The sequence below is a fragment of the Thunnus albacares genome, chromosome 4 (genome assembly GCF_914725855.1).
Source record: "Thunnus albacares chromosome 4, fThuAlb1.1, whole genome shotgun sequence".
NCBI lineage: Eukaryota > Metazoa > Chordata > Actinopteri > Scombriformes > Scombridae > Thunnus > Thunnus albacares.
Genome location: NC_058109.1, coordinates 19,924,167 through 19,942,248, shown reverse-complemented (window position 1 = coordinate 19,942,248; position 18,082 = coordinate 19,924,167). Strand labels below are relative to the sequence as shown.

The 18,082-nt window shown below is 39.1% G+C and overlaps 2 protein-coding genes across 2 annotated transcripts; both read left to right on the top strand.

The window, feature by feature from the left end:
• Positions 1 to 2,866: 2,866 nt before the first annotated feature.
• LOC122980220 (MICOS complex subunit Mic10-like) lies at positions 2,867 to 8,788 on the top strand. The gene is made up of 4 exons (XM_044347998.1): positions 2,867 to 2,974; positions 8,263 to 8,310; positions 8,402 to 8,511; positions 8,608 to 8,788. The coding sequence occupies exons 1-4, from the start codon at positions 2,914 to 2,916 to the stop codon at positions 8,614 to 8,616; spliced, it is 228 nt and encodes a 75-aa protein (XP_044203933.1). The 5' UTR covers positions 2,867 to 2,913; the 3' UTR covers positions 8,617 to 8,788.
• A 2,385-nt stretch (positions 8,789 to 11,173) lies between these two features.
• Positions 11,174 to 17,063, top strand: nbl1 (NBL1, DAN family BMP antagonist). The gene is made up of 4 exons (XM_044347987.1): positions 11,174 to 11,648; positions 13,059 to 13,239; positions 14,882 to 14,993; positions 16,394 to 17,063. Exons 2-4 carry the CDS (start codon positions 13,067 to 13,069, stop codon positions 16,670 to 16,672), a joined length of 564 nt encoding a protein of 187 aa, XP_044203922.1. The 5' UTR covers positions 11,174 to 11,648; positions 13,059 to 13,066; the 3' UTR covers positions 16,673 to 17,063.
• Positions 17,064 to 18,082: the final 1,019 nt, after the last annotated feature.

The following is an 18,082-nucleotide window of genomic DNA, read 5'->3' as shown; positions in this document are numbered from 1 at the left end:
AATGGCCATAATTCATGTGCTTTATCTTTATTATCAGTTATATTTAGTTTTGTTGGTGTCTGTCCAGTGGAATGGGATATGAATGTTTAATATACTATATTATATACTATAATATTTGCATTATAGTGATGCAAGAATACAAGTGGGTTTAATCATGTAGCAGCCTATTGTAGTGCCTGATGTAGTGCTTTGAGCTAAATGCTAATGTCATCATGCCAACATGCTCAAAATGAAAATGCTAATTTGCTAATGGTAAGCAGGTGTAATAGTTACCATGCTTAGTGTGTTAGCAAAAAGTTTCCAATTAGCACAAAACACAAAGTACACATGAGGCTGATGTTATTAGTTTTGCAGGTATTAAACCAAAGTATTAGGCTAGTTAAAACTTTGACCTGATGATGGCACTTGATGAAAGGTCGAAAAGATCGCCAAAGTTATTACACTTCTTCCTGTGGGGAACATCATAACCTCCATCCAATAGTTTTTGATACATTTCACTCAAAACCACAAATGTCAACCTTATGGTGGCGCTAGAGGAAAAGTCAAGGGATCACCAAAGTTGATAAGATACATCATCTGACAACCATGAATGTCTGCACTACATCTCATGGCAATCCATCGCATAGCTATTGAGGTTCATGCTATCCCTGCAAACCCCACCCCAAACACAAATAGGCCACTGATGCCAGGTCATATTAAATGTTTCTATCATCACTGCTTCCATCGCTGAGTGTTAATTAGTCATAAACTAAAGTAATGGAAAAGTCAGAGGATTACCAAAGAGATGATTCATCCTGAGGAGGAAATGAATGTGTACCAAATTTCATAGCAATCCATATCATAGTTGTTGAGATATTATACACTCAAAACCATACATATATGTCAACCTCATGGTGGCACTACATGAAATGTGGGGACCACCAAAAGTGTTTAGGCATAATGGAGACCTGTACCAAATTTCATGGCAATCCATATCATAGCTGTTGAGATATTTCAGTCTGATGTTCATTGATGGTCATTCATGGTAAAAAGTGTTTTGGTGGATTTGGTGATTCCTGCGGTGACTGGAGGTTCATTAATGCTATTTTTTGTAATTAACACTGCTTTATGTTAACACTTCTTGTAATGTGAAATGGTGCTAGTACTGCTGATCACAGTGATAATCAACACCCAACTCAATGGTTTTGAAACTTTAATTTGTCCTTCGGTTGACTGTTTTGATTTCCTGTTTTGATTTCCTGTTTTGACAACTGAGGCTTCTTTAGGATGATCTTCCACTTGAGTGTCAATCACAATTCAAGTTAGAGCTGCAAAAATGGATAAAAAAAAAAAAATCACTTTTTTGATTGGTAGAGAATAAAATGACAACCAGATGTAAGGTTTTTAACATTTAACTGTTGAGTACATTTTAATGTTCCCCTGCAGACAATTTTATTCAGTGGAATTGTCATAGTTGTTAATTGAAAAGTGTTCCTAATATTTTGCCCCCTTATGTATGTTATTATGGTGGACAAAATATTAAGAACACTTTTCAATATAATGTAGTCCAACACACCACCACTACCCAGCACAACCTCAATAATAAACATAAAGAAGTATAACCTTTCTGACAATGTCAACAAAAACTGAAAATGTATAAGCTTCATAAAAGTTGGATTTATTGCAGAGCTGTTGTATTGAATTGCATTAGATTGCACAGGTGTTCCTAATAAAGTTCTTGTTGTGTATATATTGCATGGGTATGGTAACTTCTCACCACTTCCAGTATTCTAGGTTAATGTTTTTAGTGCCACTAGCTGGCATTTCTCAAGGGTTATCTATTGGGAGGAGCATGTGTCATATAAAAATGGATGTATTTATTGTTTTTCTCATTCATTTTCCAATGCTGAAAATCTCTATATCGAAGCTATCGTGACATCGTAAAAATGTGCATTCTGCCCCAAAGCTGAGTGTGCATTCTGTAGCTAATGTTTGTAAATATGAAACCTGCTTGTATAAACTCACAAACATCTGTACATTTTTGACTGTGCGTGGGCAGCAGCATGTTGGCTTTCAGCATTTAGTCTGCTGGAAGGATAATAAGAGAGAGAAGTATAACAGAAGGAGAAATCCATGTGTATAGTCCAAAAACTATCAATGTTACCAGGAATACATGGACTGTTTTTGAAAAGCTAGACATATTTTCAATTAAAGGAATGGGAGGGTCATTTTCTCACTCAAATTATGGCAAATCTAGATTATCTTCCAGATAAAAACATATTCTAAGCAAGGGAGTTACTCTAATGTAAAATATTCTCAGATGATGTTACTAGTACTGTCTGTATCATTACATGGAAACCTCCAGTTTTCCTATTCTGTATCTGTTGTGCAACACTTTGTGCATGCATGCATCATTTCCTGTGCATATAAATATATATATATGTGGGTGGGACAGGGGACACATCTACCAGCACTGAAAACTATGGAGAAGTTGTAATACAAAGAACTTCAGTCAGATAAATTGAATCGCCTACTAAACTGTCAGCAAGGAAAGTTATTAAATATGTAAAGGATCAAAATTTAAATATAATATGTCACAGTGAATAAAGTGATGTAACATAAACTGGAGTGCCAATAAGAATAATCACTATCAAGATTAAAGCTGAAAGGTGCAGTACAGACCATTGGTAACACATTAAGTTGCATATTGTGTTGGTTGATTGAGTGAATGAGATATTAAAAACTGATGTTCAGTCACTCCTAGAGGTAGATACTATGTTCAGGACTGATAAAAAACAAAAATACAAATTTAAGGGCAAAATTATTAACCAGGTTAATTCTGGAAATAGTGAATAGTGTTGGTTGGGAGGTTTTCACGTGACTTTATAGTCCTCTCGCGAGATTTGGCGGGTCTTCCTCCTGACAGCTGGAAACATGGCAGACGAACACGGACGGAAATGGGATCGTTGCCTTGCTGACACCGCCGTGAAAACAGGTTATTGTCATATTATACTCGTCATTTCATACATAGACGCTGCATATGTTTATTCTGCTGTGTAGTACAACAAGTAAAGAGGCTGCATCACAGGTCAAGGCTAAAGCCGAGCTCCTTATCTGCGGGACATTTGTGTGACCATGCTGGGAGTGTTTACTGAGGTCAAATGAACAGAAACTGGAGTGGATATCACGATATATTTTGTTTAATGGATAGGAAAAGTCTAATTCAAAGACCATATAGCTCTGGGATACAAGTTAGTTAGTGTGTGTTTTCATTTACAGACCATAAACAGACATTAGCGGAGTAGCGTTTGTGCCACAGCAGTAAAGGATCATTCTGTTTTATTTCAACCTGAGTCATCATTTAGTTTCTTAGTCTTATCTCTTTTTACCACCCAACCTCTCTCTCTCTCTATCAATAAGTGTACAGTTTAATTAACTACAGGGAGCTTCATAATTTATCTAGTCCTTAAGGTCCCCTTCCACTCAAAATGTTTCTCTTCTTATTCCTCTAGTTGGATATTTGAGCTTCACTGTGCTGAATGATGTGTGTGCAGAGTTTGACACTAGATGGATCTTTTCACATTCATCTGCTGAAAGTGGAAACTTTCTCTGTGCTCATTGAAAATCTGATTTTAAGTGGTGGGCCTACGAGCATGATTTGTGACTTGACAAATAGTTTTGAAGCCAGTCCTGGTCCAGTATTCAACTTACACATATGTGATGTGGAAACTTGAAACCTGCAGGCCACATACACTGATAAAGTAGGAGACAACTTGTGTCCTGACAGTTAAACTTGTTAAATGAACAATATTTGCATATTTACAGACCCTGGAATCTTTAATGAGGGAGAAGGAGTAGATGTAATTTTAAATTAAAATTAAATTTTTTAAATTATGTACATCTTAAGAGATGTCTGGAGGGGATCTTTAAAAATAAAGCCCGTCTCAAAGGGCTTTTCAAATGTAAGCATATGTATCTAAAGGGAGTGTGTAAATTACATTTTTGTTGCCACTGTCAGAGATGCAGGTTAAACTTGGACTACATCCACACACCAAACTGGCTAAATCTGGAAACACGTGTGAAAACTACATCCAGGTCACAAAGACCAACATCCACACTCAAATGACTTAATAGCTACTAAAATGGCTAAATCTCTTTGTCCTGTTTTGGTTGGCAAACAACAAAACTGTTATTTGCATCACAGCCAGTTTGCATCACGATTTCATTCATTTACATATTTTTGTATTTCTTAACTGAATGAGTCTAATATATAATTTTTTACTGTATGTGTGTTTGAAAAGCCCCGTTTTTGAGTGTGAAAAATGTCAGCTTAGTGTGGATGGAGAAAAATGCATTGTGCACCATCTTAATATGGATGTAATCTCAGTCATTTTTGACACAGTTTGTAGTGTTGTAAAGCACCTGTATCTATACCTGTACCTGCAACTGTTAATTGTCTTTAAGCTAGTGTTGGTGATGGTCTACTTGTGACCAGTATTCCCCGTGGTTAAAGCAATCTTGTGTGTAGCATAGAATTGTCAGTTTTTAAATCAGTCATTGCAACTGATGCTCCAGCAGTTCAGGCACCAACTATAAAGTGGAAACAAAACATCAACCTATAAAACCTTAACGGTGCAATAAATGACATCAAGCCTCCCTGGATGTCAGCAAACAACTATTTGCTATGTAAAGGTATAGTGGATTAATGGCGACCTGGGCAGAGACCGAAGTCACACTGTCTGTGTGTGTGTTGTTATCTGAGCTTCTCTGTTCTTTGTTTTGGTAGCCGCTCCGGCCGCGCGTGCATGTTAGTGCATGTGAGTCCCTCAGTGTCCTCCACGTCCGTTTCCAAGATGGCGGTCATGTCACAAACTTTCTGAAATTACAGCTGAAAAGCACACTAAAATATGTTTCTGAAAGCATTAGAGGTGAGAAATAGGCAATGAACTATCAGAATCTTGATCCATATTTGATCAGCACTGCCTAGTTTGACAGTTTGATCTGAGTTTCATGAATGGTTGGCTTTTTTTTTTTTTCCAACTTTATTGAGTAAATGGCACTCACGTTTGTTTTGGTCTGAGATGTTGGTGCTATAGTGTGACATCTAGTGGCTGAATGTTGTGTATTGCAACTTTAAGTGCCTTAATGGGCTTTAATCCAGGGATAAATCAATTCTATATCATCAGTTTAGTGTGGATGTATTCTCAGTACTCTCAAATAATCAAAAATCTAAGTCACTGGTAAGCTGACACATTAGAATGGCATGAAGTGGACAATCACCCTTCAACCCTGTTCAACAAATTAGGTCTATTTAAAATTATATATGAGATAATTTGCATAGATATAATTTGGCCCATTCACAAGTTTCTCTTCAGTCTGTTTACTTAACATCACTTCTTATTGTACAGTTGCCTGACACTGAAAACAGCAACATGACAAAAACATTTACTTTCAATTCAATTTAATATTGAATGATGGCAAAAGAACATTTCATAAAAAAGAAATCTGAATTTACTGCCAAAACCATCTTTTAAGTAAAAACATAAAGGGATTTTTCTTTAAGGCCATCGTTTTTAAATTAATAGAAATGCAAATTGGGTCTCCTCCAGTGGTTCTGGCCACGACTCAACCAGTCAGACCAGATGAAAAACTGTGTTACAGGGCTGAATAGATCAACAGGGGGTCTTACTGCAGGGCATTGTTTCAGATTGGGTTTATCATTGGTATTTGGAGCAGTGTTGGTCCAGCACTTAGATACTTAGACTGGTCTGTCCCAAAAGATACTACATGATGTCAGCTTTGGCACAATAAAATGTGTTTCTTGCTGAGAGGAAAAACATCTGCATTTGTGGCAGCTCTTTGAGCTCAGCGTAGCAAACTGCCAGCTGTGCCAAGGTGTCTCTGGTAGCCAGAGAAACTCTGCAGCATATGTTCTGCTGAGGGGGGTGTTTCAAATCTTTTTTCTGTTAGTCCGAACTCATTATGCTCATTCAGGATGATATTGTTTAGCCTATTTTTTGTCGCATTGTGTGAGTGTGTTTAATGACTTTAAATATTTAAACTTAAATCATTTATTTTGAGAAATATCTACACTACTTTTTACTTTAGTTATTATCAATGTATGCGATTTTTATATGTAGTGCCAAAGGATATGCACTGAACTTCACTGCACTACCCAAGCAGGGGGCGGCTATACTGATACTGCGAAAAGAGTTAAAGCTCTCAGATTTTTAGTCAACTGGCCAGTGATAAAAGATCATGAGAGAAGTCAAATCCAACAGGTTTTTTTTTTTCTCTAAGAAGAAAAGAGAAACCAAATGCTCGTGGACTGATGCCAGGGAGGGAGACAGTCGGCAACATCCTCTTCATAATAGGAAACAACACTGTTTATTGGAAACATGGTATTTTAATTGGAGGAACTAGTAAACAATGCCTGGGTGAGACAGGCCAGTCATCTCAGTTAATACCGGTGTCATGGATTTGTGATGTTATAATAGCTGCATGTGAAAGAGTGTACATGTCTTTTTAAGAACTGGAAAAGGGCAAATTAGTTTAAGAATTTGGCTGATTATAAATAATATTCATTCATATTTACATTTATTTGCTTTTACAGCCCTTCTTATGAAATAAGATCATGAAAAAAATTCTATCTTGGTATTTTTTTCCGACCAAACACTAACCTTACGCAACCCTGTTTCCATGATTGCATCACCATTAATCACATCTAAAGGGTCCAGGGTTGGACACACACTACACACACACACACACACACACACACACACACACACACACTACACACACACACACACACACACACACACTACACACACACACACACACACACACATCTGATCTGCACAGATTTGACTTGTCCTGCATCCCCATGTATACCTGAATAGTCAGTTAGTTGTAAGTAGAAAAAGCAAATTATATTACTTCACAGTAATGACTGTCAGAAGATAATTTATTTCATTCAAGCTGTGTAAATCTTAAATAGAGCTCCATCCAAACACACTGAAAACATCATTAATTCTACAAAAGAGAGTCTTGTCACAGTTATTTAAAAATGCAATATTGAGCAAAACACATTTGCCAGAGTTATACGACTCCAGTTGTAATTTTAAGTAAATTCACTAAATCCCCTGATTGATGCCATTTGCAGAAAATACTTGAGATAATAAACAAATGAATAACAATACAATTAAACAGCTCTGGACTTGATTTTCTGGCATTACAAACCTGCTGAGGTTTTTCAGGCCTGTGGGTTATATATTTCACTCCAGCACAAATGTTTTCGTTATAATCCATCCCCATCTGAGATGTCCAGACAAAGAGAGAGGCAGCCAAAATGAGATGTTGTTCTGCCCTCATATTTTACCAATGCTTTTACTGTATTACTGTCAGTGGAAAATCAGAGGCTTCAAAAAATGCTCTGGCTGAAGAGCAAAGAAAGACCGAGGCCGTAACAGACGGAGAATCTTAAATTGAACAAAATATTTGCTTGAAATGGATGCAGAGAAGACAATGATTTATTGTTGATTTGCACTGATAATGAGGATGTGCTGGATCTTCTGTGGTCTTGTTTGACATTTGTAAGTTGTGTAATAGAAAACAGTCTGAGGGTTCTGGTTCAGGCAAATCGGTCATGCTGCATAGCTCTCTGAATCCAATTAAGAGTCGGAGGGGCCCAAATGGCTGTTTTTTTATGTGTTTTCTGTGCTGGCTGGCTGGCCTGCTGTTGGGTGTGGTGTGGCCTGCAGCGAGGTGAAGTTAAGCGCACAAACACATTCCTCCTCAAGACCCCGCTCTGGTCGGAATACTTCTAACAACTTCGGCAACTTCTGTGCCACTGACCGACCTTCTTCTTGATCACACACTTACACTACCGCATCTATTACAAAGAAATATCTGCATGTGCACTCCGTGACCTCTAACCTGTCCTGCCTTGGTCCTCACAGACAGTCATCGCTCCTCTTAACTCAGCTCCCCCTCTCTTGCACCCCTTTTAGTGTTTTGTTTCTTTCTTGGAAGTTTATGCTCTGGCTGCTTTTTCTCTGCCTCTTTTTTCATAATGAGCAATGTCTTGCTAAATGGTGCTATTTACCAACTCTTGCATCAAACTTTAATAGCGACCCCCCCCCCCCGCTGACCTCATTACAGCAGATTTACATCTATGCCAGACAGTTTTTTTTATACTGGATCAAGTCGATTACCAAGTCGAATCATTTGGGTGTGCAATTGAATGAAGTCACTCATATTTTTTTGTTTTCTTCTTCTTTGCAGTAACTGGCCTTGGTGTTGGCATTGTGTTCTCCGTCCTTTTCTTCAAACGTAAGTTCTCATTATAAAGAGAAAAGTTGTTTTTTTTTGGAATCATGCCATGAACGGGTGTTTTTTTTTTTTTTTTTTTTCCCCCCTCCAGGACGCACATGGCCCGTCTCATTTGGTTCAGGTTTGGGACTGGGCATGGGATATGCCAACTGCCAGCATGACTTCAGGTCACCATACCTGATTCATGGCCGCATGGTTAAGGTGAGTACAGAGGGTGAAATGTGTTATGTAGAGGTTTATTACACACTTAAACATTATGCTACATGAGTTTTTTTTTTGTCTGTGTTTTATTTTTAGGACCAGTAGTGAAGGAGTAAAGATGATGAGGATTTGCAAAGAAGTTTCTCATCTGTTTTCTGTGTTATCCTTGTTATTTTGCTGCTCATATCTGTCCTGGCACTAATGTCCAACGATGCCCGCGCTGTGTTTATCGAAGGGCAGTCAATGTATATTTAATAAAACAGATTATGGAAAACTCTCTGCCTCTCCTTCTTTTTTCTCTGCATGCATTTTTGAGAAGACTGAAATGTGGTTTTGGGGGTGGGAGGTAATTCTGTGTGTTAATGAGCTGGGAGACTCGAACTCCTGCTGTTTTGGAATGAGGGCCAGGTTCAGCATCTGCAGCCCTGTTAGAGAGTGGGAGGATGAAAAGTTGCACAGAATGATGGAATAAAGAGAATGCAGTTGGAGGAAGAATGAAGCTTGTGTTTAAATAGACTGAAAAAAGTTATGTTTGCATACATTTTTGACGAACTTTGCCACATAAAAGTTATCAACAACCAGTTTTCCTTTTTATAGAATTAGGTTTCTTTGAATACCATGAACCTTTCTGATATCAAAGTGGGGAAAGTGACTCATTCTGGTGTTCACTCTTACTAAACCAAGCAATGGCCACGGCCTGTAGTCCTGTTGCATGTTGCATGAGTTCGACAAGAGTGTTTCCTGCGATAGTTTTCATCATACGGAGCTGAAAAAGCACACGTCTCCATATCAGGAGGAATCTCTTAACGTCTCGTGTACTCAATGGCTTTGTGTCTGTTGGGCAAGATTGTCTTGAGTGTGATTGATCACTTGTGTGTGGTTGCATGGGCGTGCGAGGAGAGAAGAGGGATTATTTGTGTGAGTGTGCGCACACGTTTATCCAGCCCCCTGGTGAAGCAGAATCCGTGGAATGCAGAGGAATGCCATATCTGGAGTTGGAGCTCGGTCTTATTACTAACAGGTGAGTTCTGCACTTTGCACGTCTGAACATAACACGTGTTGTACACTTTCACATCAAAGAAAACACTGACGCATGCACGCTCTCCATTACACACACACACACACAGACTTTCCCTCTCCATCACAGTAACATTTTCTCAGCAATGTAAGCACATACATTCCTGCACACAAGAATTAAACTCATTCCAGTGTGTTCAAAGGCCTTGTTTCTTCCAACGCTGGTGTACGCAGAGCAACCCTGTCAGACATTAAGCCGCGTCACTCGTCCCCTGTCCATTAAAATATTTGTTTGCAAGTGAAGCGTGAAACAGATAGGGGTGCTTATGAACACGAGCCAGGCTGGACACCTGTGAGTAAAGGTGCACTGGTAGGATGAAGTGCAGGAACATGTGTGGGAGGGTGAGGGTGAGGAGGGGGGGGACTAGTGACACAGCTGAGGTGTAACAGGGTAGCCTGTACCCATAGGCTATATCTGTCTGTGCCTGTCTGAAACATTCTCCATGATGAATCATAATCACCAGTCTAATAACGTGACCTAATCACATTTATTCTTCTGATGACTCAAACATTTTCAGTCAGTATTAATGAATGTCTGCTTTAAAATATTAGACCAGACATGCAATGTGTACCAGTGCATAGCTTTGGCTTGGAGCTGTGATTGCTGATGCTGCTGTTTGATAAGCTGATATACTGTGCTACTGTACTTGAGATACGAGAAGTGCCCCTTTCCTTATATGCAAATTCATACTTCTAATCCACTACATTTTAGATGGAAATATAGGACTCTTTGCTCCACTACAGCACATTTACAGGTGTAGTCATTACTTTTTTTTTTGCAGAAAAACATGCAATAACATATGAAAAACAATTCATGCATTAAAGTAGTTCAAATGACCAGTCACAACATTGCAACAATGCAATTTACACATAATTTAAATCGTTATAATGGCAACTTTTAATACTCAAATCCATTTATTTGAATGTACTTTAGTACTTATGGACTTTTACTTGCAATAAGTGAAGGCTTCAGTAAGTTTTTGCACTGTGTTGTGTCCTCTGTTTGCGCTGAATATTAATGTCAGTAGTTTTGAACCAGAAAACACACTGACTTGGGCATAATATTCCAAATCCCAATTGGCAGGCCTATTCCCCCTATTCCCATTTAAAAAAAAAAAAAAAAAAAAAAGGATTTCAAAGGAGCGGACTGACAGGCCAGCAAACCCAGGGAGCATAATGCCTTTCAGCAACATGTGCTCATGAGTCTGTCAGTGGTCTCAATCCAAACATACTGAGGGACCTTAATTAGATCAAGTTGTCATGAGTTGAAGTGATCTGCTATTCATATCATTTCAATTTCCTAAATGTAATTTCTATACAGTCTGTCCATCTGTTTTCCAGTTGTATTGCATTATTAGGCTATAGTGGTATTAATAGGCTACAGTGTTTAAATCTAAAAACGTATGTTAGTAATCAGTAAACTAAAGTAACCCCAGATGTAACTGCTAATTTGCCTCATGACTGTAAATAAGCCCTATTTGTGTAATCTTGTTATATTTTGTCCTGTAAATCTGATCTGTGGTCTCGCCTCGCTCCTACTTAGGGAAACACTTAAAAAACCTTCCCAGCAGTTTTTTCCCTCCCTCCCCGTTTTACTTTCGTCCAGAAACGGCACAGCAGGACCCCTGTCTGAGGGCTCCACCGCGCCTCACCCCTGCTCGAGAGTTTTACAACAAAAGACAAACAACTTGGAAAGTGTTTTTCAGCGGAGTTACATGGGAATTTAAGACTGAACGGGAAGAGAACAAAGGGGAGGGACGGTCCGGGCTGATGGATCCTCAGATGAGATAGCGCTCTGCCCCATCTCCCCATCCTTCCCCGGCGGACGGACGGACGGCTCTTTTTCTTTCCGGATGATGTAACTGTTTTATGACAGACCAAGCTCGGATGTATCCTCGCCGCTCAAGAAGTGCTCACATTTTCCTTTAATAATCAGCGCACGGTTAATATCCGACGGCAAGCCGCATCCCCTGGTTTTAGGAGCCCGTGTGTAGGTTTCGGTGAGGGGGCTGAGCTCAGCGGGACGTTGCGCAGTGTTCCCCCGAGGTCGGCGAGAGGTGGTAAGTGTCTCAACTACGACCACTGTTGGAGCTCGTTACTCATAAAGTACTTCATTACTCGTTTGAAAAGTAATGTCATTAGTAAACTTTTTTAGCAGGAGCTGCTATGCATCATGTTTGGTACTTTTCCTACTAACCTCGAGGTTACTTTTCCTCCGTTTGTTAGCTTGCTAACACTACAAATTGTTAAAAAACTGGAGCTTCTTCCACCTTCCCGAAGTAACTTAGTTACTCGAATAAAACCGAGTGACCCTGCCGGTGAAAAATCACGGAAACTACTTTTGCTTAAATTATATAACCCTAGATAAATGGGAGTGGATAGTGTGGTTAATAAAAGGCAGCAAGAACATATTTTTTAGGCTACAACTCTGTAGCTTGTATCAGCCGTTAAAAGGAACTTGAGCGCTAACTGACGTTAACGTACGTTACGTTATTGGATCCGTTTATGGAGAGATTGCGGTTGAATGCGACTAGCATTCAGATTTAATAGTCTGGTTAAATATTTCTTATCCCTTGGGGGGAAATAACGACTTTTAGTAGTCGTTACTGTATTTGAAACAGTAACTTAGTCGTTACAGTAACGCGTTAACTTACCACTTTAGCAGTAACGTCCATGAGGTGCTCAGTCTGTTATCTGAGGTTAAAGCAAAAATGTTAACTGGTGAAATTGTTCACCGACAAAATCCAAGCCTGGACTCTTGAAGTCTATCAAAAAACTTAAAACAGACCAAAAAAAAAAAAAAAAACAACCTCCAATACTGATAGATATTTATTAAACCGAGCCCCCTCCTTCACCAGCAGCAGCCCCTTGTAGATAAAGCAAACATTCATGTGTCAGAGGCGCATGAAAGTGCAGAAAAGTGTGTAAAGTAGTCAACGTGGGTGACCACTAGCCACTTTTTATAAGCAGCAGGAGAAAACGATTTTGGAGGTTGTAAATGACGTGACTGGTTGAGGCATTTTTAAAGAAGAACGTGAAACAGAGCAGAGAGCCTCGGTATTGAAGTCAGGTGGTGGGGCCTATAGGGCAGGCGGTTGTCTCTCCCTCTCATCTTTTTGTCCCCTTTTGAACCCAGTATAATGTTCTCTCTGCAGCTGGTGATTTTGACAATTAAGGAGACTGTCTCTTTCAATCATCCAAAAAGATCCAAACCCGGACAAACTGGACAAGATACGAAGCAGAGAGACATCTGGGTTCCAAGCTGCTAATCACCAGGAAGTTGTCAATCCACATCAGCAGGGATATGCAAAGTTCACATTTCATATATTAATTGTTAAACTATCTGACCAGTAGACATCAAAAGACATCAAGAGAGTGTGTGACTACTCTTTTGATTGAGGTTTTTTTTTTTTTTTGTCCCGAACAAGGTTAACAGAGCGGTAACATGCTGTGGTTTTCTGCCCCTTTAGGTGCAGTCATGTGGCAGAGGATTCAGATTTGCTGCGCACTGTTTGCACTGTATTCAGCGGCACCGCCTGCACACATCAACCGCCTGGCGCTGTTCCCTGACAAGAGCGCCTGGTGCGAAGCCAAGAACATCACGCAGATAGTCGGGCACACGGGATGTCAGCCTCGCTCTATTCAAAACAGGTCAGGATGGAGGCCCTCTCTGTCTCTCTTTCTCCCTCTGTCTGACAGTTTCTCAGTACAGTAGGAAAAAAAAAGTGTATAATGCGGAAAAGGCTGGATGTCAATAAGTTGCATCCTCAGAGTCATGTCTTTTTCAACTTGTAGGGCACACTGGAGTTGGCACTGTCTAACTGCTGTGTTTGGTGCAGCATAAATATCAAGGAACCTTGACAGAAAGTACTACAGTATTGTGATTTTGGATGTTGTATGTAATATGAAAATTGACCTGCTGAGACTTGACACTTGTGTTAGATAGGTAATCCATCTATAACATCTATATGTGTGTGTACTTAAATTTAAAAAAGTATAAATAAATAACTTATTACCTACATGCGGAGCAGATTTCAACCCTGCGTTTTGATTTCCATACTGTCCTGAAATTAATGGTTGGAAAACCACATTCAAAAATCCCAAAATGAAAGATATTCTTTGGCCAGCGAGGTTCATATTTTTCTAAATGTCAACAAATCCCACAAGAAGACCAAAACCAACAGTGTGTTAATCTCTTCTGACTTCCCTACTCTGCCTGTTGTTCTCAGCCCCTCAGCCCATTGCTTCCAACTCAAGATGTAAATCTTTAACACAGGCCATAAATATATACTTGAATTTTTTTTTTTTTCTAAAAAAAAAGGCAAAATAATTTCCTAGAAATTCCAGGCACTGTAGGTTTTTTTTTTTGCAAACATTACTCAAACAGGAGTAAATAGTTTGTTGGGGACTATTTTCAACCACGGATTAATACACATTTGGTGCTGTAGTGAGTATTTACAGCAGCAGGATGGTGTTTGTTGGATTGAATCAAAACAAACTACAGTGCCAGTGTCCATGTTAATAAAGAAACATGTCACTCAGTGCAACGCTGTGGCTCAGTGATGTGTTTTTTTGGACAACAATGGAGCCCTGTGGCACCAGAGGAGTAGGACATATCAGGCTTTGGCTACACAGACAATACTTGTTATTAGGATCAGTTCATTGTTTGTTTTGGTATTTTCATGGGATTTGTTGACAATATGAAAAATATAAAACAGAACCAGACTTATTTAAGTTTGCCTGCTCTGTAGTAAATGGACCAAACATGCAAATAAACTACTGCGGCACTTGCAAACAGTTTCTTTACTGCCTTCAAGTTAGTTAATTGCGAGGGTACAGTTGGGTTAAAGTTCATTTGTTTTTCTAGTAAAGTTCACTCAGGAAACATTGGTATGTTCTTCCCTTCAGTTTTTTAGTTTTACAACATTAATAAACCATGTGGTTGAAAGAAAGCTGCAATCCCCACAGTGGCAAGAAGCCCAACTTCTGCACATTGCTTCCAATTTCTAACACAATTTCTAGAAGGACCAAAATTCTTATCATTATTTTCATTTATTATCACAAGCTGACCGGTGATTCACTTCACATTTATGAATAACAAGTCTCCATGTATAATCATATGTTTGGCCAGAGGCATCGGCATGGGGCATCCTCAGACCTGGTGAATCAGTTCAGATTTCAGACTGTTTTCTTTTACCCTGCAGCTCTTGCTTACACAGGCCTGAATGCTCTGACCATGAAGCACGTTGTGTGTGTAGGCACGTGGAAATAACGCACTCTGTCCTCCTCGCAGAGCTTGTCTGGGCCAGTGTTTCAGTTACAGCGTCCCCAACACATTCCCGCAGTCAACCGAGTCTCTGGTGCACTGCGACTCCTGCATGCCTGCCCAGACGCAGTGGGAAGTGGTAAGAGTTATTGCACATTAGCTCACATAGCAAGCACACACCAACACGGACTTGTCAAACTCACACACAAACCACAAGTTTCCAACATGAAAGATGGCAAGCATGTACCGTTCAGTTCACTCTCGAACAAAAAGCAGAGGAAAAAAATTAAATGGAGGATTTTCAATAGATTTCTGTGGTTCCCTGTGAACCTTTAGACTGTGTTTTATATTCCTCTAAAGTACATTGTCCCTTTTAGCCAGAAGGAATTCAGTCTTGCGACAACAAAGGCTTTGTGGTGTGTATGTAGTTTGGAAAGCTGCCAGGTAGGCTAGGCGGGTGGGACCACAGGTGAGGTCACCTCATGTTTCGGTGGAAAATATTGTATCACTTTGAGAACACAGCTGTTACCTGATAGATTAATTAAATTTCTTACTATTTTGTTGTGTGAGAAAGGCCAAAGAAAGTCCATGTACAGTCTCACCTCACTTTTAATTATCTGGAAATGGATGTTTATGTCTGTGGTTACGGTTATTGTTGCAGGACTTTAAACAAAATATAGTTAGAAAAATACCAAAATTGGCTCCCATGAAAGAGGATACTTCTCTGTGCTGGTTCTGCCCTTGTGGTAGATCTCGATAAAATTGCTGAATGATCATTTTCAGTGGATAATGCAAACAGTGAGGGGAAGTTGTGTGAGGTCCAGAGAGCCGGTTGAGGTTGTGCAACGCTGTGGTTTACAGGGTTTTTTTTTTGGGTATATTTTCAGTTTGTTTCATATTTATGTTTTCTCAGTATTTCTTTATTCAATTGTCAACACAATCAGATACATTCACGGCACAAACAACAATAATGTGATCAGACAAAACAAAAACACACTACTAAGGAGTAAGAATCTAGAGGCAGGTGGGACAAAAAAACACACATTCAGCCAAAAACATAAACTTTGGAGGGAGATAAAAAATTGAATGAATTACTAAATACATCAATACATCAGTTAAGATAAGATAAGATAAGATAAGATAAGATATTGACCGAAGGTAAGTAAAGAAGAAAATATAAATCACCAAATAGAAATAGCTAAAAGAAGTAATAATGGAAGAAATCATACCCCTTATATAGTTAACCATAGTTTAGTATCAGTTGCGCTCATTTTGTATTCTCACACAATTTACAGTAAAAATGATACCGTCAAAAACAAGATGTTTCCTTGTCCCCCATAGTTACGGAGCCACTCATTCATTTTATATGTTTTTGTTCAGAATATTTTCATTTCATTCATCGCTAGGCCACTTACAGGACACGTGGTTTTACAAACCAGCAGCAATCTGGTTTAACTTCTAGATATGAAACCAAGACACTCACCCATGTGTTCATGCGTATATACGCATGTATTTATATGTATCTGTGTGTGCCCACAGGTGACTCTGGAGTGCCCGGGCAATGAAGAGTCTCCTCGTGTGGATAAGCTGGTGGAGAGGATCTTCCACTGCAGCTGCCAGTCCTGCAGTAAGGAAGGTGCCCAGGAGGGGGCGGTGATGCAGCTGTATCCAGCAGACAACGGCCTGGACGCTCCGTCTTTATCTGACACCCTCAGCGGGGCCCAGTCTCACCCTCTGCCCCATTCAGATACACACTCTAAGCATGGTCACCCACACACAGACCATCACACACTACCACACACATCAGACGGAGGGTAGGTCTGTCATTTGTCTGCTTGTTATTTTTTTTTTTTTTTTGTCACTTTGCTCATCTCTTCCGCCCTCTTTTACTCTCCTCCACATTGCATCCTTTGTACCAATCTGTAGTATTGCAAAGGCACTTTGAGGATATGACTTCACTTTGTGTTAAACGTTTCTCTAAAGGCACACACACACACACACACACTCACAAAGTCATGCTATCAAAATAAACTCTATTGTATGTAGAGTAAACAAACACACCAGCCTATAATGCACTCTTTTTGTTTGCTGATTAACACGTGCATATGTGTGCATTTGTGTATCCAGACATGACTATAGTCTGTTAATAAGCTGTAGTCTCGTTACTTTTAATCTGCTTTGAATGCAATAAATTCTATTGTTGTGATAACTGCCCTTTGTTGTATTCATACACATCCTCTCTCTATTTCTGTCACTACAGTTGGAGAAAGCCTCTTTGTGTTGAACCAACGTAGTACCCACAGTTTCCTTTCAGTGTTTCTAAAAGGGAAGCAGAGGCTGTATTATCGTGTGGCTGCCGTTTGAGTTTGGGTCATGTCAAATGGTCTGTGTTTTCTTTGATCAACAAAACTCCAGTCATGGACAGACATTTAATACATGCTGGTGTCACGTACTGGAATACAGAAGAGTTACATGATGTGAAGAGACTCTGCTGTTCAGGGCTTTATTGGCCTGAATCTGATCTCGGTGTGCCAGAAAGTGTAATGAGATGCCACAGAGAGAATTTATACCAAATACTTTCACTTGTTTACCAATGTTATTTGTGATTTGTCGACTTAAAGATAACACAGAATTTAAAGGATAGGTTCACGTCCCTAGAATGCATTTTTGCACACAACAAGGACTCTAGATTTTGACACCCAACTCTAAAATTAGAGTCACGTTTGGAAGATTTCTCTTCATGGCCAACATGGAGAGGGAGAGTGATTACAGCAATCAATAATTATTTATAAGTACAAGTAGATGCATGTGAGCATTGTATTAGAATAGACACATAAAAAGTATTAAGCTAGAAGAGTAAACCTGTCAATTGAAGTCAAACCCCAGAGTCAGAGAGGAAAAAGTACACTACAAAGGAATTTAAGGGATTCAGTTCTGTTAGTTGGGGTTCAAAAATGGGCCTTGTTTTATAATAATGGACATTCAGTTGAATGTGGGCAATGTATAGTTATTTTTAAAGCAAGATAATATAAAAATATTAATTTTCAGTTGAAGTCATTTCAAAACTCATTAAAAGTAGCAAGATTCCTTTAGTTTTGTGTTATGAATTAAACATAAATTATTAAACAACGATAATATAATTCCCACAATGAAATAATGATCTTATTTCAGTACATTTACTCTATTTTATTGGTCTCTCATGTCCAATTATTTCTTAATAACTTAAAA

Excerpts from the sequence above, each read along its gene's own strand:
- nbl1 (XM_044347987.1), top strand. The coding sequence starts at position 13,067 with ATGTGGCAGAGGATTCAGATTTGCTGCGCACTGTTTGCACTGTATTCA. Across the intron at positions 13,240-14,881 it reads CCTCGCTCTATTCAAAACAG|AGCTTGTCTGGGCCAGTGTT; the intron begins GTCAGGATGGAG and ends TCCTCCTCGCAG. Across the intron at positions 14,994-16,393 it reads CCCAGACGCAGTGGGAAGTG|GTGACTCTGGAGTGCCCGGG; the intron begins GTAAGAGTTATT and ends GTGTGCCCACAG.
- LOC122980220 (XM_044347998.1), top strand. The coding sequence starts at position 2,914 with ATGGCAGACGAACACGGACGGAAATGGGATCGTTGCCTTGCTGACACC. Across the intron at positions 2,975-8,262 it reads TGACACCGCCGTGAAAACAG|TAACTGGCCTTGGTGTTGGC; the intron begins GTTATTGTCATA and ends TCTTCTTTGCAG. Across the intron at positions 8,311-8,401 it reads CTCCGTCCTTTTCTTCAAAC|GACGCACATGGCCCGTCTCA; the intron begins GTAAGTTCTCAT and ends TCCCCCCTCCAG.